Source organism: Brachyhypopomus gauderio, chromosome 4, assembly GCF_052324685.1.
Source record: "Brachyhypopomus gauderio isolate BG-103 chromosome 4, BGAUD_0.2, whole genome shotgun sequence".
NCBI classification, from domain to species: domain Eukaryota; kingdom Metazoa; phylum Chordata; class Actinopteri; order Gymnotiformes; family Hypopomidae; genus Brachyhypopomus; species Brachyhypopomus gauderio.
Window position 1 is genome coordinate 20,042,548 of NC_135214.1, and position 25,282 is coordinate 20,067,829.

The following is a 25,282-nucleotide window of genomic DNA, read 5'->3' on the forward strand; positions in this document are numbered from 1 at the left end:
AATAATTTATTTTATAGTTACTCATTCCATTTGAGGATGCAATTGATGAAGGTTTTGAAAGGAATCCATGTCATCGTCATGTCCAGAATGATAAATTAGACACAGGGGAGGCCAGCACAGATCTGCAGTGTTGGGGATGTATGGTTGCATTGTGGGTAAAATCCACAAGCATGAAGGACCTGGAGGTGTCATGTCCTCCAGGGCACAATACAAAGGGAGATTAACCTGATGACTCCTGTAAGGAGCGTGGAAGTTGTTGGTTGTTAATGGTTTTTAGGATTATTACGAGCCCAGGACTATAATGGTTTGATCTGGATCAGGTGTGCCCAATATGTCGATCGTGATCTACTGGTCAATCACAAAGGTGAGGGTAGATCGCATGACATTAAAAAGTAGGAAATGAATGACAGGCTATCATCCATCTGCACTGACAGTTGTCTTTTGATTGACATACAGGGTAGCCAATCTGACGTCTGAACTTCTGACCACCTATGCATGCGCGTTAAACTGCGCTAACTTGTTCAGTTACCTTGCTGTGTAGCTAGAATCCAATTTATTTAAACTAAATACAACAAAGTGTATAAAAATGAGTGCCGTAGCTGGTCAGAGTAAGAAGCCTAAAACCTACCACTTCATACAGAATGGGAGGAGGATTTCTTTCACTATGTCATATTCACTATATTTCACTATGTCATATTCTAAGTGCGTTTGCCTCATCTGTCAGTGTGCCGTTGCTATTCCAAACAAGGGAAACTCCACTGCTGTCTCTCCCAAACATTTCCATGCCTCCACTGGAATATCATCAGGTCCAACTGCCTTACCACACTTCATTCTCCGAATTGCAGCCCTTACTTCCTCCTTGCTCACCTGAGGCACTTCCTGATTCACAACCTCTACCTTTTCTAACCTTCTTTCCCTTTCATTCTCTTGATTCATCAGTTCCTCAAAATACTCCTTCCACCTTCACAAGACACTCTCCTCACCAGACAACACATTTCCATCTTTATCCTTTATCATCCTAACCTGCTGCACTTGGTCATCTTTTTCAGCTCGCAAGCTGAAAAGGTGAGGGCACCCCTGATCTAGATTATATGATGTCTTATCTTGTGTATAATTGTGGTAAGTTGGATAAGTACGGGAGCATAAAAGGCCCAGACAGGCCTGGTACAGGTCCTGCCACATACAGCAGCACTCTCAATGCCACCCTGGAATCATCTCATGTACGAGAGGTAAAATAGGTGCCTATGAAGAGCTTGTGAGGTAATATGTTCTTGGAAAATATTATGAAGTGAGTGGACACATATGTTGGACATTTTATCCTTCACAATGAAGTATTATACAGACAGGTGTAGTTTTCCAGACAAATGCCCAAAAAGCAATTTTACATCTGTAATGTTTATGATCTGAGTCGTATGAATCCTCACTGAATAGGCCGACAACTATAATTACTTCACCGTCAAATGTTTTGGGTTGAGTACCACTGCATCTAGTCCAGCACTATATGAAGAAAATATGCGAGGTGCAGTAACAATGTTTCAACTCTGTGATGATTGATACATGAACAAATGTTTGTGTACATATTGGCTGTACATTTCAAAAACGGCTGTAACTCTTGAAATATTGAACTTGGAACAGAAATACTTTGGATTTTTCCATGAAATATATCTGCCTACGAATGGGGAAAGTTTGAAGGGATTCTGAGATGGTCAATCTAAATTTTGGTTGATTTGACATGGAATGACCCCATAGAGTGTTCTTTAGCTCCAAGCTGTGGAGTCCTCAAAACTGCTGCAGCTGATCTAATCAAAATCACCATGATTGATGGCGGGAGGGAACTATTAAGTGGATGACTTTATTTATTTATCTATTTATTTATATTTATTTATTTATTTATATTTTTATATGATTTAATTTTTTTCATTTTGGATAGATTGTTATCTCTGTTAATATTTCAAAGTATAAAAGGATCAAGAATTTAATTTGTGTCAGTCAACAAAAGATAAAACTTTTTGAAGTGGTATTGAATTGTGTATACATGCTAATGAAAGCTGTTTGTCCTCAGGGGCTCCGGTGGAGAGTCTGTTGGGCACCCTCTTGTGTTTGCCAGGGACTGGCTGTGTTCTTTTAGACCCCTACGGTTCTACACTTTCTGAGACCACCAGTGAGGCATGGAGTGTGGAGGTCCTACCCAGTGATTCAGGCGAGTATCACTCTGAAAGCAAAACTTTATTGCTGATATGCAGAAACTATAGTATCACCTGAGCAATGGCCACAATAGTGCATATGGTTACATTAGTCATTTTATCTGGAAAACTGTTCGAGTTTAGAAATCAGCCAGCATAAAATTTCAGTAGTTTAGCATAATTATAAAAGTGTGTACAAGTTTCCCATTGTCATGTAGGGTGTTATTTGGTGTTAATTTGTCAAATGTGTTATTTTGTCAAAATTGTCAGTTATTTATATTGCGCTTTTTACAACACATGTTGTCACAAAGCAGTTTTACAAGCACATGGGTCCAGATTCCTAATGGGCAAGCCAGGGGTGACGGTTACGAGGAAAAACTCCTCCATTGGGCGGCCCAGCTAGTACACATCCATATTTATCTAGGCCGAACAGTCACAGTCCCTCCAATGTAGATGTTGAGCCTCAGGTAGGAGTCGGCATCGTTGCGTCCGCTTTCATTATTGGCGCATCCATCCACGGCATTGTGCATCGGCACATCCACTGGCAAGCCAGTCCATCTTCTGTGTGCTTTTATCAAGGTACCCGCGGGTCCTTAAAAAGTCTTAAAATGTCTTAAATTTAGTTTTACATATTCAAGGTCTAAAAATGTCTTAAAATGTCTGGAATTTTAGGAGGGGAGGCTAGGGCTGCCACAAACGATTATTTTAATAGTCGACTAATCACCGATTAATTTTTACGATTAGTCGACTAGTCGGATTGTACATTAATTGAATATAAAACATACACTAGAATGCAACTGCTATTATATAACCATCATTAGATTTCAGCTATAACTAAAAATAAAAACAATTAAGATAATAGTTCATTAAACCTTTAATGAAATATGCAGCTTGTTGCAACAAACAATTATTAAAATAAGGATAAGGCACTGCCTTAAAAAACACAAAAATAAATAGGCCTACATTAATAAAGATTTTTTTTTTAGGTTTTTCTTTCTTTCATTAGTCTCTGGCATCAAACTTCGCTACATTTAAATCAAATTAGGTAGGGACCTGAAACTAAGGAGTTATTCACAAAAATAAAGTTTTGGTCTCACTGACGTTACAGAAAATACACGAATGCTAAGGCTAATGAAACAAATCGCCATCACTAATGTTAACTTTTACAGTTACCACGATAAGCAGGGTTGCCAACTCTCACGCATTGAGAGTGAGACACACGCATTTGACCGTCTTCACACGCTCACACACCCGATTTCTCACGCCGAAAAAAAATCTAGTTTATTTACCTCTGATCCACATCTATGATTCAATGAGTTACTAGTTCGCTCTGGCGACAACCACTTGCAATCGATCGCGATATAATACTTAATTTGTGTCCATTTTACCCCCCCCCCCCCCCCCCCCCCCCAAAGATCAAATCTCACTCCAAGTGATCTTGAAAAGTTGGCAACCCTGCGATAAGTAAGTACTAAGTTAACGCTCTGTTTATGGTAACTTTAGCAGCTAACTAGCAATTTAGATTACATAGATGACGGTCCCTCTTCATCATTGTTGTCACAAGTAGCCACAACATGCTTCAGGTGCTCGTACATCATTGTGCTGCCGTGGAAGGCAAGTTCTGCCTTGCAGATATTGCACGCGTTTCGGAACCCGACTACGGAAAATGATCCCGCACTTTTGAGTTCCGTAGCCGGGTAGCCACGATACCAGAACCTCTCTGTATAACGTCCTGGGATGTCGTCAACTGTCTAACCCGGTTTCCACTATTGCGCATGTGCGTCAAGGACAGAAACGCAGATGCAGCAGTGGAACCTGTCGCAGCAGTTTGGAGAGGAAAAAAACGACGCATCGACTAATAAATTAGTCGTCGACTATTTTAGTAGTCGACATAGTCGTGACTAGTCGACTAATCATGGCAGCCCTAGGGGAGGCATTAAATAAGTGTGTTGCTCAGTTTTCCTGTTTTATTTTACCGATTTATATCCCACAATAATTATCATTTCCGCAACGGCCGTATACTCCGCCTAATGGCAGTAGTACGTCACCTAACAGGTGGAAACAGCAGACGATGCTTTAGCTGCACAAGCTGCTTTTCTTATTTGAGGGCTACGGCGGGAACAACAATACAAGGATACAGACTATGGGTAAATGTCCATTCAGTGAAGTGGCTGGAGGATGAAAAATATTGTGGCTGGCTAAAACCTTCCAGTGATTCGTATGAGGCGTGATGTGAACTTGCCGAAAAACATTCAAACTTGGTACAATGGGCTGTAAAGCGCTGGATTCTCATATGAAATCTGAAAAACACAAGCGATAAGATAGCACGATATGATCGCGACCCTGCACGAACGGTGGAAGCGTTTATACTTTCCGCGTGCAGTGTTCTCCGTAACGATATGTGTTAGTATAAAGCAGGTATCACCAAATGGCGGACCGCGGTCCGGATCCGGACCCGAACGCCGTCCTGTCCGGACCCAATCACATTCCTGATTAACTGGATACGGACCCAAATGCCAAAAAATTTTTAACGGGAGACTATATTTTAAACCGGAGAATTTATTTTCAGACGAGTGTTACGTTCACCACCCATTTGAGTGTTACGTTCACGCCCCCCCCCCGCTCAACAACTTTCGTTTGCCACCCCCCCCCCCCGCCTTTCGTTTGCAATCCCACCCACCCCCCGCCCCGCTCAACAACTTTCGTTCGCCGCCACCCCCCCCGCTCAACAACTTTCGTTCGCCACCGCGGACCCAAGGTCTGAGCTATCTGCCAAAAATGGACCGCGGAAAGATTTAATTGATTACCCCTGGTATAAAGAAACACCCCTCAAAAACAGGGGAATTAACATTACCTGATGAATTTTAATGTTGCTTTGTGTTTCAGGTTTGAAAAGTGCTGGAATTTAGGCAAAAATTGTAACTACTTCAACAAATATCTGTCTGACTGAACAGTTCTCTTGTATTACGTTAACAAATACGAGCCTCTTGTAATTCCAGGATGAAACACGAGAGAACGTGAAGACGTTAAGATTGGGCGTTTTGAAAATAAACCACCATTAAATAATGATAAAAAAGCGAATTATTTCGAATCATTTCGAGTATATGTATAAATATTTAACTTATTTAAGTTTATCGTGCTGGGAAATATTGAACTGGACCTTGAAAGTGTCGTACAAGTGCTTTAATTCCACCTTATAAAGGTGTATGAACCCTGCAAACATGACTGTTCTTATTGCGCTGAGGCGCGGTACGCGCGAAGTTACAAAATTCGAGAGGTGCACGACCTCGCGAACAGTGATGTCAGTAACGCGTTACTTAGCAACGCGTTACTCTAATCTTACCACTTTTTTCGGTAACGAGTAATATAACGCGCTACTATTTCCAGTCCGGTAATCAGATTAAAGTTACTTATCCAAATAACTGTGCGTTACTATTTATATTTTCCCTAGTAAAATATATATTTTTGCTTTCTTCTTGGCTCAGTTCTACTTTTGCGTCTGACCGTAGCGCTCGACTCCGCACGCTGCGCGCGACCCTGTGAGAGCGCGAGCACGTTTTACAAGTCATTTTTTGCAGTGTCCTCCCGTAACGATATGTGGTAGTATAAAGAAACACCCTTCAAAAACAGGGGAAGGGACATTTACCCGATGAATTTTAATGTTGCTTTGTGTTCCACGTTTGAAAAGTGCTGGAATTTTGACTAACGTCGCTTACTTTAAAATGCTTGAAATTGTAATGGTATTTCGTTTCACAAGCTGTCTGACTGAACTGGGGTGGGTTTCCCGAAACGTTCGTAGCTTCATACGAGGTTACGAAGTACTTGGCGCTACGAACGTTTTGGGAAACCCACCCCAGTTCGCTTGCATTACGTTTACAAATTAATTTACAAATAATACCGCGCAGCTACACAAACGTAATGTCAGGAGATACTGTAGCGACTCCTACTCCTCACGGCGAGTCTTGCCCTTTAAGTGACACTGGGGGGCGGAGCCTGCGCGCGCCAGGGTTGCGTTATCAATAAAGTTTCCCTCCTCAGGATTTTTGGATTAAGCTGTTTCTGCCTCGGTTACCGAACCTGCTTCAATACATTGTTACTGTTAAAAATGCACTTCCAATAAAGTGAGTATTGGAAAAATTTATTTTGCTGCTGAATGTAACTACTAAAGTAACTTGTAATCTAACGTAGTTACTTTTAAAATCAAGTAATATGTAACGTAACTAAGTTACTTTTAAAAGGAGTAATCAGTAATCAGTAATCGGATTACTTTCTCAAGGTAACTTAGCCATCACTGCTCGCGAATCAATCAATCAAATTTTATTTATACAGCGCTTTTTACAACAGTTGTTGTCACAAAGCAGCTTTACAAGTGCCGAGTCCTAGCCCCCAGTGAGCAAGCCAAGGGCGACAGTGGCAAGGAAAAATTTAAGATAAAAAAATGACGCGTCATATTATTTGCAGTGTTGTCCGCTCTCTGTGGTCGAAGATAAAGACTTACAATAAGCACTGCACATTGCGTCAACTGATGTAAGTTACGAACTACCATCCAGAAAGACAATGTCGAAGAAAATCCAGCAGCTGTATGATGAGGAAAGGGAAGTAAAACAGGTTATTGTGAAGAGCGCCACAAATGTGTGTCTGACTGGGGATCACTGGACCTCTGTTAGCAATTAGAATTATCTTGGTGTGACAGCTCATATTATAGATGATGAATGGAAGATCCAGTCATTTGCTTTGAGCATGCAGAAGATCACTTCTAGGCACTATGGAGATGCCTGTGCAGAGGACTTCATGGCTGTGGCAGAAGCCTGGGAAATTAAAGAAAATTCTACCATCTAAAATTGTATTTAAAAACATCTAATTTACTTCAGTTCTTATTATTCTTCCAATATCCTGAGCAAAACTCCCAAAATTTAACATTATTGGTCAGAAATAATTAATTAATTTCCAGTGTTCTGAAAACTTTTTGCTCTGTTTTCTGCACTCATTTATTGGTCTGTGTTGTAGACTGGTGGAAAAATAAACAAGATGTTAAAGTTTATGCTTATGTTCATTGATTCATTCATCATTCAAACTTAAATTAATATTTCTCATGTTAAATACTGAAATGCGAATAAAATGCGATTAATTTTGATTAATTAATAACAAAGCTTCTAATTAATTCGATTAATTTTCTTAAGCAGTCAGGCTCCTGGGTAGTCAGGTCCATGAGCTTATCTACAGCAGCATAACTAGTGGGAGGGGCCTGGAATTGACCACAGTCATGAGGGCTAACCGAGCCTTTGCTTTCCACTCAAATCTTTATCACAACGCATGACATGGCTGGATGTAATCTCAGATTACCAGAAGACTCAAAGACTGAGCTTCACACTTTCATGTGTAGTATATTAACTCGGGCAGTTATGGTGGTAGGGAACTGGTCTTGTGACCAGAGGGTCGTGGGTTCGTTTCCCAGATCTGAGGCCATGACTAAGGTGCCCTTGAGCAAGGCACCTAACCCCAACTGCTCCTGGGGTGCTGGTCTGCCCACCGCTCTGGGCACGTGTGCACCACAGCCCCCTAGTAATCACTAGTGTGTGTGTGTGTGTTCTAATTGCACAGATGGGTAAAAAGCGGCGGACAAATTTCGATTGTAGTGAAAAATCACAATTGACAAAAATATGGCACATTTACATTTTTTACATTTTTAACTGAAAGCTTGATTAAATAAGTTAAGATTAGATTTAAAGTTCCATAACTGAGGGGCTTTAAGGAGAAGACTGCTTCTGGGTGTAGTCCTGCATTTCCTGCATTTTGAGAGCAGCAGGCGAGATGGCTTATAGTATGCAATGACTTCACTCACATATTGTTATGGGAAGTCCATTTAATGCCATATAGGTCAATAGAATAATTTTAAAATTAATTCTGATATTTAACTGAAGCCAGTGTAACGCAGAGAGAGTAGCACTAATATGATAGAATTTTCTAGCCCTAGTTAGAACTATAACTGCAGCATTCTATATATGTTGGAATTTCTTTAAGGACCTTTTAGACCAGGGATGGGCAACTTCCATGATAAAGAGGGCCAACATTTTTTCAGCACTATTATTGGAGGGCCACATGACCACGCACTTCAAATAATTGGATATGAAAGATACTACAAATTATTCTCAATAAGAACACATTTTAAATTAATTCAGATCTGTATGTTTATTGCACCAAGATACATCTATTTTCTGCATATAAATGCATTAACATGTCCTTAATAAGCAACAAAGACAAAACATTTGCTTAATAAAAAAGTGCAAAAAGGAATTTGAACTCCTTCATATCAAAGAACTGTAATGCGTAGCGCGCTGCGGAGCGAGGAGGCGGACACAAATGCTGAGAAGAGCGAGATTTAATAAGGGGAATTCCATAGGCGAAGTCGTTTGTACGGGCAGGAGTAGTAACAGGAGTGCCATTCACAACGGAGAAACACAACGGAGACGGAAAATACCAGAACAGCGATGACAATCGATAATCCACAAAACCGAACAAACCACAAATAACCGACAACGGGCGAAACACAGAGATACAAATACACCGGACTAAACTAGACACAACTGAACACAATAACGACATGGGCATGGCAGACAGAGGGAAACCAGGACAACAGACACGCAGGGCGGGATAACCGGGCAAGGAACAACACCGACACGGGAGAGGGGGGCGTAGCCCTACGTGACGAGAACAAAAAAGTCCTGCTCTATCGGTTTTTTTTTTTCTTTTCATTATTAAATTAATTCTTTATGTATTTGCGGGCCGCACTGAGTGAGGACACGGCCCGCGGGCCGCCAGTTGCCCATCCCCGTTTCAGAGCATTCAATTAAAAGACCATTACAGTAGTCCGATCTTGATGAGTCAAAAGTGTGGACCAGTTTCTCTGCATCTGATATTGAAAGTAAATGTCTCAGCTTGGCAATATTTTGTTAATGGGAAAAAGCAGCCTTAGAGAAGCACCTAAGGTTTTTGCAGTTGCTTCTTGTAACACTTCAGTTTATTGCACTTTAGAAGAAGAATAATAATATGGGGCCCAGTACAGATCTGTGTGGGAGATGATGTGTAAATTCTGCGTCACAACAAACAGGGTGTATCTGTAAGGGAGAGTGTCAGTGAAACAAATACAAGCACACAATTTATGTGGAATCACTGATCACACTTATAAACATTTGAGGGACAAACCAACACAAGTGAGGAAAATATGACATTGACCCACCCTTACTGAGTTCATGATTTCCAACACAGTTACCATATTTTACTTTTGAGCATTCTGAACATTCATTATTTACTAGTACAAATTGTACTAGTAACGATCTGTCAGGTAGGACCTGAACCAGGAGAGTGCTTGACCCCTTATGCCAATGAGTGTCTCCAGCCTATTATGGAGAATATTATGATCAATGGTGTCAAAAGCAGCACTAATGTCCAACAGTATTAGAAATCATTTACTACTTTAGTATGTGCAGATTCAGTGCTGTTATGAATATTCTCTTCAGTCACAATTTGAGATGTCACTGTAATGATTCACATTATAATTCAATGATATCTTCAATTCTTGTATTATAACATTATAAGTGTATGTATGTAGTCTACAGTTTATTTAGAAAATTATTAGGCAGTTGGTGTAAGATTTATTATTACATGCACAATCATAAACAGACATTCCCAATAAAATGAGAGCAAGTTTGTTTAATTCAATTTTTTATTATTATTTTATTCTTCATTTATGTACTTAATATTAATTTATTATTTTAAAGAAGCATTCAGTTTACTGTCCTTTAGAATAATGCATAAATGGCCTCACTGTCTAGGTGGGTTGAATGGTCCCAAAAATGATATCCCCATACCTCAACATAGCACATCCCTCATGTGTGCGGGACTCGTAATGTTTACCAATGTTGTGTATAATGTTTGATAGAAACTGCAGATTTAAAGCAGGAGGAGCGTTTGCAGGAGTTGGAGAGCTGCTCAGGGGTCGGCAGCACTTCAGATGACACTGAAGTCAGAGAGGTCAGCTCCCGACCCAGCACCCCAGGGCTAAGTGTGGTCTCAGGTACACACACACACACACACACACACACACACACACACACACTCACACACATACACACACACACATATACACACTCACTGTTCCCTCATTCAGTCTTCTCCTTCCCAATAGCTTCATCAGCAAGGACAATATCAAATGGAATAAAAATGGAAAAAAAACTCACACACACAAACACTTCATGGCAGCTTCCAGACTTTTGTGTCACACTTTAGAGTTACGTTCCAGTTCTACCTTTTCAGTTCTTTCTTTTGGGACTCTCTAGCTCTGACATATTAATGAAAATGAAGACAAATGGTCTCGTGAAGTAGCACTCACATGTTGCGCTTGTGTAGCTTTCCCCAAGGACCTGGCAGATGGATCACCTTTTCTTTCTTCTCTTGTTCATTCTTGCCATTTTTGTCCCTCAAGGTTTTTCAGGTTCCCTTGTCCCTTGTACCCTCTTTTCGTGCTCAAGGGACTGATCGTGTGATTTTGTTTCCCTGAGGAGAGATGTACTATTACACATGAGTACCACTCTATCATGTCATGAGCTCTGACTCACCCACTCATGACTTTGACTAGGAGAAAGAGCCTTTCATTCATGTATGTGCTCTAGAGCAGCAAAAAACAAAACAAAATTGATTCTTTTTTATGTGTGTTAATGGACATGCATTAACTAAATTAAATTTGGCTTGTAGCTAAGGATCACTTTTGCACTTTTATTAAAATAATGTAAACACGACTGTCGTAAAGCTTACGAACATATGGATTGTAGCTCAATATTTCAGTGAGATAACATTTTATTCTAGTGACTTTTGTTGTCATAGGCCGAATAAGCTGTATTTTAAGCTAGTGTTTATAATGGCAATGATTATAATAGCCTGACATTAAATAGATTTTTGAAGCAGATTGCTAACTATGCCTAAAACATAAATGGGCATAGTTAGCAAGGATAGTTTGGGCTAGACTATTCTAATGACCAGCATTATTGGTGCTTCAGTAATTTTAAGGGTTAACGTCATTTAGACGTGTCATAAACGCTGCATGACACATTTTTTTACCATTTTTTACCAGCAAGTTTAATTTCCATGCTGCTGCCGAATATTTTTTGTCAACAATTCTTTTTAATGTCTATGTATTGTATTGTTTATTTATGGACATTATTATTATTGTTATAATGCATACACAACAATGAAGCCTGTTTTATTTAACATTTTTAATTTAACTTTGTGTGCATGTTTTTATACAATTACACAGTACCATGAGAATCTTTTTTTTTTTACAATTTACTGGTACAACATGTGTACAACATGTATAATGCATTAACTATAGTGACAGAACAGGTCAAAACAAGATGCATATTGTATGAAACAAGTTTCAGATGAAAATGCATCCTAATTAAATACATCATGCTAATTGGTGGATGCTAGATTCCCTTCATTACAAGCTTCAATAGCATGTTTTGGTTGAAATGTTCCAAGTCACTGATGGATCATAAAATCACACAAAGGCAGCACATTTTGTCTGAACTGGGTATTACATGTGTGGACAGACAGCACTTGGTAACCAAGTTTATTTAATCCAGAGGTGAGGTATGATTCAGTGTATGTCAGCAGTGCAGTGTCTTTACCTCGTATGTAAATGCACTCCACATTGCCATTCATGAAAAATCACGTTTGTTAAGTGTTTTTGTTGCTTATGCAGGTATCAGTGCAACATCTGAAGACATTCCAAACAAAACTGAAGACCTGCGCTCAGAATGCAGCTCAGACTTCGGGGGCAAAGACTCTGTGGCGAGTCCTGATGGAGAGGAGTCTACACATGGTGTGTATACATGCATGCTCACTCACTCAGGCTGCACAATATATATTTGTCTAAATCACAAGTTTTTGATGGTATGTTGTGAACATTCAGACCAATCCAGAAATGTATCAGATATCAAAATATACCAAATATCAAAAGATATCAAAGTGTTTTGATGACCATGGCATTCACTTAACAAGCTACTTGTCAGAATAGTGTAAGGTGTATCTAGGGTTCACCAGTATTTAACACGCAGAATAGTGTAAGGTGCATCTAGGGTTCACCAGTATTTAACACGCAGAATAGTGTAAGGTGCATCTAGGGTTCACCAGTATTTAACACGCAGAATAGTGTGAGGTGCATCTAGGGTTCTCCAGTATTTAACACGCAGAATAGTGTGAGGTGCATCTAGGGTTCACCAGTATTTAACACGCAGAATAGTGTAAGGTGCATCTAGGGTTCACCAGTATTTAACACGCAGAATAGTGTAAGGTGCATCTAGGGTTCACCAGTATTTAACACGCAGAATAGTGTAAGGTGCATCTAGGGTTCACCAGTATTTAACACGCAGAATAGTGTAAGGTGCATCTAGGGTTCACCAGTATTCAGTGGTGGACGAAGTACAGCAATTATGTACTTGAGTAAAAGTACAGTTACATTGCATTGAATATTACTCAAGTAAAAGTAAAAGTATTCACCTCAATTTTTTACTTGAGTAGAAGTACAAAAGTATCTGCCTTCAAAAATACTTAAGTATTAAAAGTAAAAGTAAAAACTTTTTTTTCTTAGCGTCATATCAAAACCCCTAGGCCTACTCGATCAACAAGTGAACAACGAAACAGTGCCTTACATTTGCCTAGCAAACACAAAATACTCAAAACTATATTATATTTAAGTAAGACCAAGTGCTTTTGAAGCAACAACACAAAAAGCATTCATTCAAATTTCATTATTTTATTTTTCATTCATTTCGCTTGTCATAAAACTAATAACAAATAACAAACACCATCACAACTGATGAAAATCAATAAAAACACAACTGATAAATCATTCACTATAAACATTACATTTGATGAAGCATTACCTAAGTTTTGAAGAGGCGATACAGTATATGAAGAGGTTATACGTTGTCCACCACATGGCGGGAAAGGGAAGCTTAGCACATAGAACTAGAACTGTGTGCAGCCCAACCAACTGAACTCATAATATTAAACTTGGCCAAATAATTAATAATTATTATTATACCACAGTTAGTTCCGACCCTACAATGTGATGAGAGGCGATCTAGGCGTGCCAATATTACACGTTATAGCACTGTAACCGAAGCTCTCCATGTATTACTCCGCCACATACAGGTAACCTAGCAACGCAGCAGCGTTTACAGGCCAAACAGCGCAACTACAAACAAGCAGCAACATTATCAAAATGAATTACAGGGAGTTCGTTAAATCTATTGGCTTCGAAAGCATTTGTTTCGATCTGAAACTGGAGGATGAAGCTATAAATGACCAGCCTGATTCCTCCAATGAGCCAAGGTTTGTCAAGCCGTAAAATACCGTAAAACAAACGTCCTGGGCTCTTAATGTATTTAAATCCTGGTTAAAGAGCAACGACATTGCAGTCGATTTTAGTATTATCAACAAAAATGAAATGAATCAGCTTTTACGACGTTTTTATGGATCCGTCAGAAACGTGAAGGGAGACTTATATAGCATCAGCAGCTTCGTTGGTTTAAGAGCTGGACTGAACAGATACCTGAACGAACCTCCAATCAGCAGTGGATGGACAATAATTGTTGTACTTTATTTTTAATAAATACAACTTAATCAACAGTTGTTTTTGTGTATATTTACCTCTATAATATTTATTGGGTAAGGCTGTTCCAGTGTTGTATAAGTTTAGCAGCGAGCCATTGAATGGAACTATTTTAACTGGCGGAGTGTTTTTAACCAAACAGGTCGTATTTTCTCGTCCTCTTTAACTCAAAATCTTACACTCGTGCTATAACGGGTAATATTGGCACTGTGCTGATCTACGGCACTCGGCCTACGACCGCAGCGCCAATATTACACGTTATAGCACGAACCTCGAGTGTATTATTGCGTAAATAATTAATATAATAATAATAATTTAAATAATTTTGCTTCGTTTCGCTCATATTTGCTTGCCTTCGCCTCCCTCATAGGAATGAATTGCGAAGTTCGCTTCGCTTGGCCAAATTCGCGTGTGTGTGTGTGTCCCCGGCTTTAACGTTTGATGTGGGAGTCTCCTGTGTTAAACTGGTGCTTAGCATCTCCACAGATTGCAATTTGGGTACTAGCACATTGCTTTGAATAAAAGCATCTGTTAAAAGTTGTGTATTTCAATGTGATATAATTAACCAGGGTATATAAACCATAAACCACCCTGTTGGTAGTACTCATCTAATGGCGAACTTACCTCGATGTGTTTTTTCAAGTTTGACGGCGAGTTCATAAATGATGACTGTGATGTGTTCTTCAGAATGCAGAGGAGACACTTGAAGGAATACGAATCATTTTTCTTTTCGAGGAATTAAAACAATTCGGCTAAATAAGTCCAGGGGTGTTGGGGAAAGCCATCTGTTGCAGCCGTGTCAGATCCTCAGCCAATTAGCGTACAAATCTTAATCTCTTACTGAGCGCTGATTGGTTATAGTCTTTTATTAAGCGTTGATTTAAAAATAGAAAAGGAACGAGATGTTTCTGTAAATGTAACGAAGTGAAAAGTAAAAAGTTTCGCTTTGAAATGTAGTGAAGTAAAAGTATAAAGTCTTACCAAATAAAAGTACTTGAGTAAAGTACAGATACATGGAAATGTTACTTAAGTACAGTAACGAATTACATTTACTTCGTTACTGTCCACCACTGCCAGTATTTAACACGCAGAATTTAGTTTTTTTTTCCCGAATGTGAAAGGATTGTTTTTACTTGCACCTTGGGTCCTAAGACCTCGTTTATCAGTAATTATGGATTTCATAATTTTTTTAAAAACACAAATGCCACATTTCATGGCATTTATTAACCCCCCTGAGGTCTATAGGCCTTTTCTCTGTTTAAGCATATTTTCAGAAATTGGTCTCTAAACTTTGCATCGTAACCATATATAAGCATATCATATAATGATCACAACAAACCCAGCCCTCATCCTAATAAGGTATCATCCTAATAAAGCCAAAATATTTCCATTCATCTTTACTATATTATTCTATACTATACAGTCATGGCCAAAAGTTTTGAGAATTATACAAATATAACTTTTTACAAAGTCTACTGCAGTTTTTATAATGGCTATTTGCATATACTCCAGAATGTTATAAAGAGTGATCAGCTTAACAGCAATTAATTGCAAAGTCCATATTTGCCTAGAAAATGAACTTTATCCCCCAAAACACATTTCAACTTCATTGCATCCCTGCCTTAAAAGGACCAGCTAACATCATTTCAGTGATTGCTCCATTTACACAGGTGTGGGTGTTGATGAGGACAGGGTTGGAGATCAATCTGTCATGATTAAGTAAGAATGACACCACTGGACACTTTAAAAGGAGGCTGGTGCTTGGCATCATTGTTTCTCTTCTGTTAACCATGGTTATAAAGAAACACGTGCAGTCGTCATTGCACTGCACAAAAATGGCCTAACAGAGAAGAGTATCGCAGCTAGAAAGATTGGACCTCAGTCAACAATCTATCGCATCATCAAGAACTTCAAGGAGAGAGGTTCCATTGTTGCCAAAAAAGCTCCAGGGCGCCCAAGAAAGACCAGCAAGCACCAGGACCATCTCTTAAAAGTGTTTCAGCTGTGGGATCGGGCTACCAGCAGTGCAGAGCTTGCTCAGGAATGGCAGCAAGCAGGTGTGAGGCGGAGACTCTTGGAGCAAGGCCTGGTCTCAAGGAGGGCAGCAAAGAAGCCACTTCTCTCCAGAAAAAACATCAGGGGCAGACTGATATTCTGCAAAAGGTACAGGGAGTGGACTGCTGAGGACTGGGGTAAAGTCATTTTCTGATTGTTTGGGACATCTGGAAAACAGCTTGTTTGGAGAAGACGAGGTGAGCGCTACCACCAGTCTTGTCTCATGCCAACTGTAAAGCATCCTGAAACCATTCATGTGTGGGGTTGCTTCTCAGCCAAGAGAATCGGCTCTCTCACAGTCTTGCCTAAAAACACAGCCATGAATAAAGAATGGTACCAGAATGTCCTCCGAGAGCAACTTCTCCCAACCATCCAAGAGCCGTTTGGTGATCAACAATGCCTTTTCCAGCATGATGGAGCACCTTGCCATAAAGCAAAGGTGATAACGAAATGGCTCTGGAAACAAAACAGACCTGGAAACTCCCCAGATCTTAATCCCAATGAGAACTTGGGGTCAGTCATCAAGAGACGGGTGGACAAACAAAAACCTACACATTCTGACAAAATGCAAGCATTTATTGTGCAAGAATGGACTGCTATCAGTCAGGATTTGGTCCAGAAGTTGATTGAGAACATGCCACGGAGAATTGCAGAGGTCCTGAAGAAGAAAGGTCAACGCTGAAAATATTGACTTGCTGCATTAACTCAAATTCTAAATTCTAACTGTCAATAAAAGCTTTTGTTAGTCATAATATGATTGCAATTATATTTCTGTATGTGATAAAAACATCTGACAAACACGCATAAAAACCAGAGGGCAGCAGATCATGTGAAAATATAATATTTGTGTCATTCTTAAAACTTTTGGCCATGACTGTACTTTCACACTCGGAAACCTACTAATTTTTAGTGAAACATTTACTAATGGACAGTTAATTTAGCCAAAAGTCAAAAACAAAAGTCATGTCATATTTTATCACGTATCAATAAAATTTTGAGGAATTTTGTCTAACTAGCTAGCTTTTTCTAACTAGCTAGCTAGCAAGTAGCACATGTTGTGCCTAAATGTGAACCTAGCTGTATAAACCCACTATTATAGTGAGAGATATTATAAAAGGACATTCATTTAGCCATGAATCTTTTATTTTTGTATTCATCTTCATCAAAGGAATCAAACCATCATCAAATCATCATAAGCCTGAGCCTCTTGTCTTTGCCACATCTTCTTTGCTATTTGCCTAGCCTCCCAGTACTCCTCCACTGTCGACTTCTACATTCAAGCTTGTGATCCTGTCCAATATTCTCTTCACAACTGAAACACTTTTCACAAATATTTCCTTTAATTTTACTTTAATGTTATCTATTTTCACCATTTTAAAACAGTTTGAATACACCTCCAATGTTCCTGACCTTGCTTCCTTTCCATCTGGTTTCCTGCACACATGAAATATCCATTTTCCTTCTCTCCATCATACCTGCCAGATTTCTGCCTTTACCAGACATTGTTCCTACACCGAGTCCCTACTCTAACCTCCACACTACTGCCTTTCTTTCTCTCATGTTGTTTCCAAACACACCTTCCTCCTCTTCTCCTTGATGGTCCTCAACCAACAATAGCCCAATTTCCTCCGGTGCCCTATTTATCAATTAGGGATGGTAAACAGGAAGTTCTAATAAAATAGGTAAAAAAGATATGGGCAACAACCATTTTGAATAAACTGAATAAAGTCTTGTGTGTTGAGACAACAGATGGTACAATAGTAATGAGACGTACACCAGCACTGTAGAATGCGTTTGGAAGATGAATAGTCATCCGGTCTGGAAGGGATCCAGGGGTTCTGTGGTGTGGGGTTAACACATTTCTGTTTTTTCTCCACCCCTTCCTGCACCTCTCCAGGAATGCAAGCTCTGTCCTGTGCACCTGCTCAAGCTGACACACTGTTGGCCATGTTTGATCCACTCTCCTCTGGTGAAGGTAACGTGAAACGCAAACCTGCTCTGCTGTGGGTGATAGTAGAATTGGTTCTGTGTTGTAGTGAAATGAGCACCACAACCTTGTACCAGGTACAAAGAGCACAGCATGAGTGAAGGGAAAGCAAACATGGAAAGTTTCTCTGCTTCCCACCCAAGACCAATTCTGGAATCAAAGTAAAAGGTTCAGGAGTTAGTAGCAGCCTCAGGAATATTTACAGTTTTTGAGTTGCCCTGCATTATCTAATGTATACTTGTAAATTGCATTAAAATGTGTCTTTTGTTCCACTGTTACCTTGGACATGCTAAATGAAATATGTATTGGATGAGTTACACATTTAGAAAAAGACTGGATGTGTGCGTGTGTGTGTGTGTGTTGATTTGTGTGTGTGCGTGCATGCGTGTGTTGGACAAGGTGAAGGGGTGACAGGTTGCTAGACCTCCCTGCAGGTGTTTTGGCGCAGTCGCCTGTCTCCACTGAGATGGCTCTGGCCTGCCATTGGAAAGCACTCTGTAGAAATGTTGTACCCTTGAAACAGGTGGCCTACTTTCACCTGGGCTCTGTCTTTCTGACAGCTCTCTCAAACCCTAGCTCTCCCTTCATACATGTGTGTATTTGTTGTTTCTTTTGCCTGAGTACTGTGATTTATGCATGTATGTAAGAAAATGGATGAATGGAGATGAGGGATCAAATGGGATAGTACATGAATTAACAGTAAATACATTCCCATAAATACAAAGTGAAATGAGCTGACTTTATTACTATTGACTTTAATCTAATGAATATTGGTAAAATGGACAGATCTGAAGTAAGATGCACTATTTAAAAAATTCTTTTCACTGTTTCTCATTCACAGGCTCATGCACCAGCACTATTGTTCGACCCAAAGTGCACTATGCCAGACCCCCTCACCCTCCCCCAGACCCGCCTATCCCAGAGGCTTGTGCAACAGGGCCTTCTGATCCACGCCCGTCACTCTTCACCCCACACTGCCTAACCCAGGCTGAGCTAGAGCACACCAAGCAGAGACATTCATACCCTGAGCGTCTGGTCAGGAGCCGCAGTACAGACGTGGTGTCTGCGGGACGTAGACCCAACAGTGATCCAGGATTGAACCGCAGGACCATGGTAGAGGAGAGGGATCAGACAGGGGTCTTCTCCACAACTTCCCCCAGCAAGGACTCCCTGAAAGTAGAGGTGTGCACACACGATTCAAGATATTTTCTTTTTATGTCCAGGCTTTAATTAGATGTTTTTTTTTTTTTCAGATATGTTGAACTTTTCTATCAATTTTCTTATCATCCTAAAAAAATCATATTTTGTCTCATATACACATACAATATATATTATATATGCATATACACAATATGTATTTTAGCCTTGTAGAAGCTAACCAAATGAAATCAAATGAAGTTATGAGAGTGAGATTTACCATGTAGATGTAGATCTGTAACTAACGTATTACATGAAAGATAATGTCATTGCATGTGATTGTATTTGTGTTCAGTCTGAAGAACGGAAGGACAGTGATGATGAGAAGTCTGATAGGAACAGACCCTGGTGGAAGAAACGTTTCGTTCCAGCCATTCCTAAAGGTGACATTTACTAACAGCCCTAAGAGATTGGGTGGAGACATACATTTATATAAATAAAACTTGCCATGTTTAAATGTGTGAATTAGATTAGTTTTTGTGACAGTGTCAGTTTTTCAAAACAATTTCCCTTTAAGTAGTCTTTATCCCATTATTGTGACTGAAATGGTTCAGTTTTGCAGTTTTCCCCCATGTTCAGTTGATTCTAGGCACACCTGAGTACATGGAGTCTCTCTGTTTTTGGGTAGCGGACCTCCCAACTGGCTAATGGTTTCTTGGCCTCATTCGTGATTAGTGCTTAGCATGGCTGAGGCAAAGAGTGTGTGTCTTTTGAAACCCGATGTATCTGCTGCTCTTTGTGTTCCTCACACAGTGCTCTATTGGACTGCAGAGAGTGAGATCCCAGGTAAACCAGAGTCTCGTATATGAGCTAGTGCTGTAAAGCAGAGGCTGAGTTTGTTCATGTACAGTAGTCCCACAGTAGTCTCTTGTAGACTCCTAGTTGTCCCGCTGCGTGATGGTTAGAGCTGTAATGCCTCAGTGAAGCTTCACATCTTCATCCATGCTGATTTTTTATTTGCTTTTTGGAGGAAAGATGGAGAGACACGATCCTTCCTTTTGTTCAGGGTACTTTATATCAAATTGGTATCCGCTGCAACATTTTGAATCCACAAAATACGAGAAAATGCTTTTTAGCAAGCATGTATTTGTTGTGAATGTGTCTTGCTGTTTTTCCACAGCTATGTTGCTTCTCCATTTTTAACAGTAGTTTAGTTTTTGTGGACTGTATGTTGGACTCTTTAATGTCTTGAATGACTGACCGACAACTCAAAACAGCAAATACAAACAATGAACCTAATTGGTCAAATTTATTTATTTTTTTGATCATTTACCATCCTGGTGAATAGTGTTAAGGTAAATAAGTGTGGTGTTAGTGTAGGTGAGTTGGGATGTGAGATGACTGCTTGTGTTCCTTCTGCAGCCCCAATCGCAGCATTCCGAAAACGGGACAAGCATGAGAAGGATGAACTAGCAGCAGAGAGGGTCCATAAAGGTGTGTTCCTGCCCATATGTGCTTTATCTATCTTTATTACTCTCAAACTGTAATTCTGATGTATAGACATTTACACAGGTACTAAAAGTATTAAGAGGCCTGTAGACATCCAAAAAATATTTTCTTCTGTACAACACAGCACCTCAAATTTCTTCTACATAGCATGAAACTATTGATGCATTATGGAGCATTTTAGGGCATTTTTGTAAATGGGGCCAATGTAGCAATACACAAAAATTATTTACATTTATTAGTTGGTCAGATAGGTTTTTCTGGTGTGTGACCATATACCAACACAAACATGACTTCTAGATACATTGCCAAAACATGATTAGGCAGAAAAAGTTAGTGTACAACAATCTCATTGCTAACACTGTTAAGTGATAAAATCAAATACAGTTTAACAGTATTGGTAAAGGTTGCCTATAATTCCTGTTTAAGAAACTCAAATGGAGATTAGTTGTGCATGAAATTAGTTCAGATCTAGGAAATAAAATACTAAACCCCAGGAACATAAACTTTAATGGTTCAAAGCACTGAGTGAACTGAGGGTTTTGCTTTTTATGGTGATCTCCCTGTTTCTAATAACATCTAGTAAATTGTGTGCAGTGCAGCTTGCCCACAGATGACCAAACACTGTAGTATGGGCGAGTTTTCCTTTGGTTATATGAGCCCTGAAATATTTCATCATAAGCAGCTCCTACTGTTTAGATCACTGTGTTCATGCCCTGTTCCCAGGCTGTTCATTCCCTGTTACTATTGTGTCCATGCTCTCATGTATATAAATCATCTTTTTAAGAACATTTTAAGTTGCCAATAATTAAATACAAATTGTTGCAACATGATGCACATAGTTGTTTTCATTAGTTAGAATAAAACATGAGAATTAATTAAAACAGCTTAATACTTGCGTACTGAGTAATAAGGTAAGAAAGAATAAAAGCAACATGAATAATTATTTGTAAAATACCATGAGGGCATCCATCATCTGTTGGTGTAGTTCTTCTTCGTCCCTGTTAGAACAGATAACTACTCAGCATGTATGAACAATTCTACTAAATAAATATAAACTACTAAATATGAACTACTCAGCATGTATGAACAATTCTACTAAATAAATATAAACTACTAAATATGAACTACTCAGCATGTATGAACAATTCTTCCCTGTTAGAACAGATAACTACTCAGCATGTATGAACAATTCTACTAAATAAATATAAACTACTAAATATGAACTACTCAGCATGTATGAACAATTCTTCCCTGTTAGAACAGATAACTACTCAGCATTTATGAACAATTCACTGGCACATTCCATAATGGCTTTGATAATATAGATCAGTATATTTCATGTTGTCTTCTACATTTTCTGTTTCAAAAAATCATAAAGAATTATTCATAATTTGACTGATTCATCATAGGTGAAGTTCCACTGAGTGCAAATTTTCGTCTTATCTTTTGTGCTTTTCATCAAGAGTATAAATAATCTGCTGTCAAGATGCATACTTTCAATTGTAAGGCCAAGTGATTTACACTGAAGGATACGGGCACACACCCTTTTCCCACAGCCATAGTTTTGATAGTTTAGCTGAGCTTTGCCCCCTTTTACCTCTGATTTCAAATTCGCTAAAGTACTTGCATAGTTTCTGTTCTAATCCGCAAGGGCCCATTGCAGCATTGTGTTGGGGTAGACTTCCTCAGAATGTCTTTGGGTAAAATTATTGCTTTTTAGCAATATCTAGATAACTTTGTGATGGTGCCTTCTTGATGGTGTCTTCTTGAGGTTTTCAGATTAGCTCAGATCACTGTTTCATGTGTGTCAGTCTTTTTGAATGTCTCCGCTGACTTGATTAGACCTTCATCTTCTGCCATTTCAGTGAATGATCTCACAAGCCCTAATGTCTGAAGAACAGCTGGAAAATTAAGGTGTTTCACAACTTACTTAATGCTGTATATAGTGGTCTCACTGTACAAAGTTAACAAAAATCTCCAAATTACCCAGAGCTTCTGTCATAAATGCTCAAATCTGGAAGGGCCATTGCTATGGGATGAGACACAAATCTTTTATGGGAGAGTGCAAGTAAGTTTAAATCAAGCTTTTCACATGCGACAGATTTGGCTTTCAGACGGTGTTGTGACTCCACAGCAGAATCCGACTCCCCTCGTTTATCTGCATAAAGACGCTATAGATTCAACATGTTGATTTGAAAAAAATTCTCCATCGTGCTTGCTGCTTGCATGTGCTAAATGACAATGAGCACTTTCTTCTTTGATTTACAACTTTGTCCTACCACCTGATTAACTTTCTGCTCCGCCCCCTGACGGGTGAAGAGAAATCTACAAAAAAGCCGCACCTCATTATCTGTAAAATACGGTACATATCAGTGCTCCAGACAGGTGCCAGTAACTTTTTCTAGGCTCCCCATTTAGGGAGGCAAGTATGTTGTGACGGGGGCACTGGCCTGTAAGTAACGCATTCAATGAGCTTTGGACAACTCACTAGTTCATGTGTGAACAGTCAAGTAGTGCTGGAGCCCAGGTTTATTTTGGTCAACCAGCAAATAAACGGACTAAGTGGAATACCACCAGCGCGAGTACGAGTCAGTGATTCACCTCTCCTCTGTGTGCTTCGTGTTTCACTCGTCTGTTAACTGTCCAAGTTCACTTCTATCCGGGACAGAGTGGATATTTAAGATTGAACTAACTCTGAAGAGCATTACAAGCATATAATTAAACTGAATAGATCTGTCTTTATGGATTGGTCAAATTGTCACCGATACCCGATCAAGAATTTTGTCCAATATCGGGACCTATGCAGATATTAATATCAGATCGGTGCATCCCTACTATTAACCATTATATCTTAATCTGTCTGAGTGCCACAACAGGTCCAACATGTATTTTGTTAGAACTGATCTATCCCTTCTTACATTAATTTTTTTAAAGAACACTTTTCAGTTGCATTAAGTGAAGCATCACCACCTACATCTACGTCACCACCTACATCTACATTGCTGTGTTGTGCATTGATGTACCTGTAAACACAGATTCAATGAAACATGGTCATGAAATTATGGAAATTGAGGTTCTAATGCTCTAACACAGGAGAGGCCAATCTGCGAGACATCTCTCTTGGTCTCTGACAGGTGTCTGACAGGTCTCTGACAGGTGTCTGACAGGTCTCTCTTGGTCTCTGACAGGTCTCTCTTGGTCTCTGACAGGTCTCTCTTGGTCTCTGACAGGTCTCTGACAGGTTCGCCACCCCTGCTATAGCAGTTCAACCATTTTGGTCCATACAAATTGCAGCAAGAGCAAGTTGACAAACATAATTCAGAACCAGAACACCTTTTTCTTTTTTCTCTCTCTTCTATTGAATCCAGTATGTCACTGTGGCCAAATACCTTTTTCCTGAAGGTGTGTATGGCTGATAAAGAGATCATAAATAATAAAAGCACAATACGTATCTACACAGCAACAAAGTCAGAAGAGTTCCTTGTTACAATTGTGAACAGTACAACTTTCAAACCTGCGGTGCAGGCAGGCATGTCCATTGGGGAAACTTGACTACATCGCAAGAGTTATGATTCAAAACAGCAGCAAAACAGTGAAGAGCAGGAAGTTCTTAATCACTGATTAGGGCAGATCGTAGCCACGTCACTGCTGTGTTATTAAAAGTTAGTTAGGGGTTTTTAGGTTTAGCACAGGTTTAGAAATACTAATCTTATCGCTTATGTTTCCTTTGTCTACCATTTCCGTTTACTTGGTAGTTCTTCTTTGTTTTATCCATTGTCTTTATTTAATAAATTGAACAAAAACCTGCAATTCACACTCGCCCCCTTGAATCGTTGCACTTGTATTCAACAGATAATCTAGCTGTATTACCTTCCCTCTTGTTTGCTCCACTTGGAAGGTTACCATCCTTTCCTGTTTTTCAGTCACCATTGATCAATTATCTGAAGTCTCGGTGCATTTTCAGTTGAACAACTCAGTTTTTTCTAAAATTCGCTTTAAAGGAACTTGTAATGCAATTCCTAATGCGTTATATCAAAAAAAAAGGGGGGGGGGGTCCTCAGGTACTGAAGCTGGCTCTTGGGAAAAATTTCCTAACTATTTATAAAAAAAAAAAAAAAAGTTATTGTTGGCCAACAGTTGGTTGTGTTGGTCCATGAAAACAAAATGTCAGAAAGAATACCTAAACATCCAACTTAAAATACAGTAATTTAACATACTAAGTGTTTTCTTGAGCTTTGATAATGTTTGCAACTAAGATGGGTGAACTTTGGTGGTTGCCATTATTTCATTCCCAACACAAGGACAGAGGAACATACAGCCGATAGTGTGAATCCACTATCTTCTCATCTGAGTTAGTTCTTTCTTGAGTGAGTAAAACTCGGTTGTGAGACATTGTGTGAAAAATATGATCATTGTGAAGGCAGACTGTCCAGACCACATCAAATATCAATCAATCAATCAATCAAATTTTATTTATATAGCGCTTTTTACAACAGTTGTTGTCACAAAGCAGCTTTACAAGTGCCGAGTCCTAGCCCCCAGTGAGCAAGCCAAGGGCGACAGTGGCAAGGAAAAACTCCCTAGTTTTGCATGAGGAAGAAACCTTGAGAGGAACCAAGACTCAGGGGGGGAACCCATCCTCCTCTGGCCGACACCGGTCACCATGACAACAACAACAATTTAGCACTTTGAGGTTTCCTTGAAATGTAAAGTGCACTATAAATAATATGGATTATTATT

The 25,282-nt window shown here is 39.4% G+C and overlaps 1 protein-coding gene across 5 annotated transcripts in view; it reads left to right on the plus strand.

Annotated features, from left to right (window-relative positions):
* The window catches only part of gapvd1 (GTPase activating protein and VPS9 domains 1), a 134,306-nt gene that overhangs the window by 98,770 nt on the left and 10,254 nt on the right, over nucleotides 1-25,282 (plus strand). For 3 of the 5 annotated variants that reach the window (XM_077002967.1, XM_077002969.1, XM_077002968.1), the window contains exons 12-19: nucleotides 2,063-2,200; nucleotides 10,123-10,257; nucleotides 11,941-12,060; nucleotides 17,807-17,884; nucleotides 18,738-19,078; nucleotides 19,389-19,476; nucleotides 19,847-19,879; nucleotides 20,456-20,527. In XM_077002967.1, coding sequence (XP_076859082.1) covers nucleotides 2,063-2,200; nucleotides 10,123-10,257; nucleotides 11,941-12,060; nucleotides 17,807-17,884; nucleotides 18,738-19,078; nucleotides 19,389-19,476; nucleotides 19,847-19,879; nucleotides 20,456-20,527 — 1,005 coding nt within the window. The remainder of the gene's footprint in view (nucleotides 1-2,062; nucleotides 2,201-10,122; nucleotides 10,258-11,940; nucleotides 12,061-17,806; nucleotides 17,885-18,737; nucleotides 19,079-19,388; nucleotides 19,477-19,846; nucleotides 19,880-20,455; nucleotides 20,528-25,282) is intronic. The other 2 variants (XM_077002971.1, XM_077002972.1) reach the window with 1 other exon arrangement.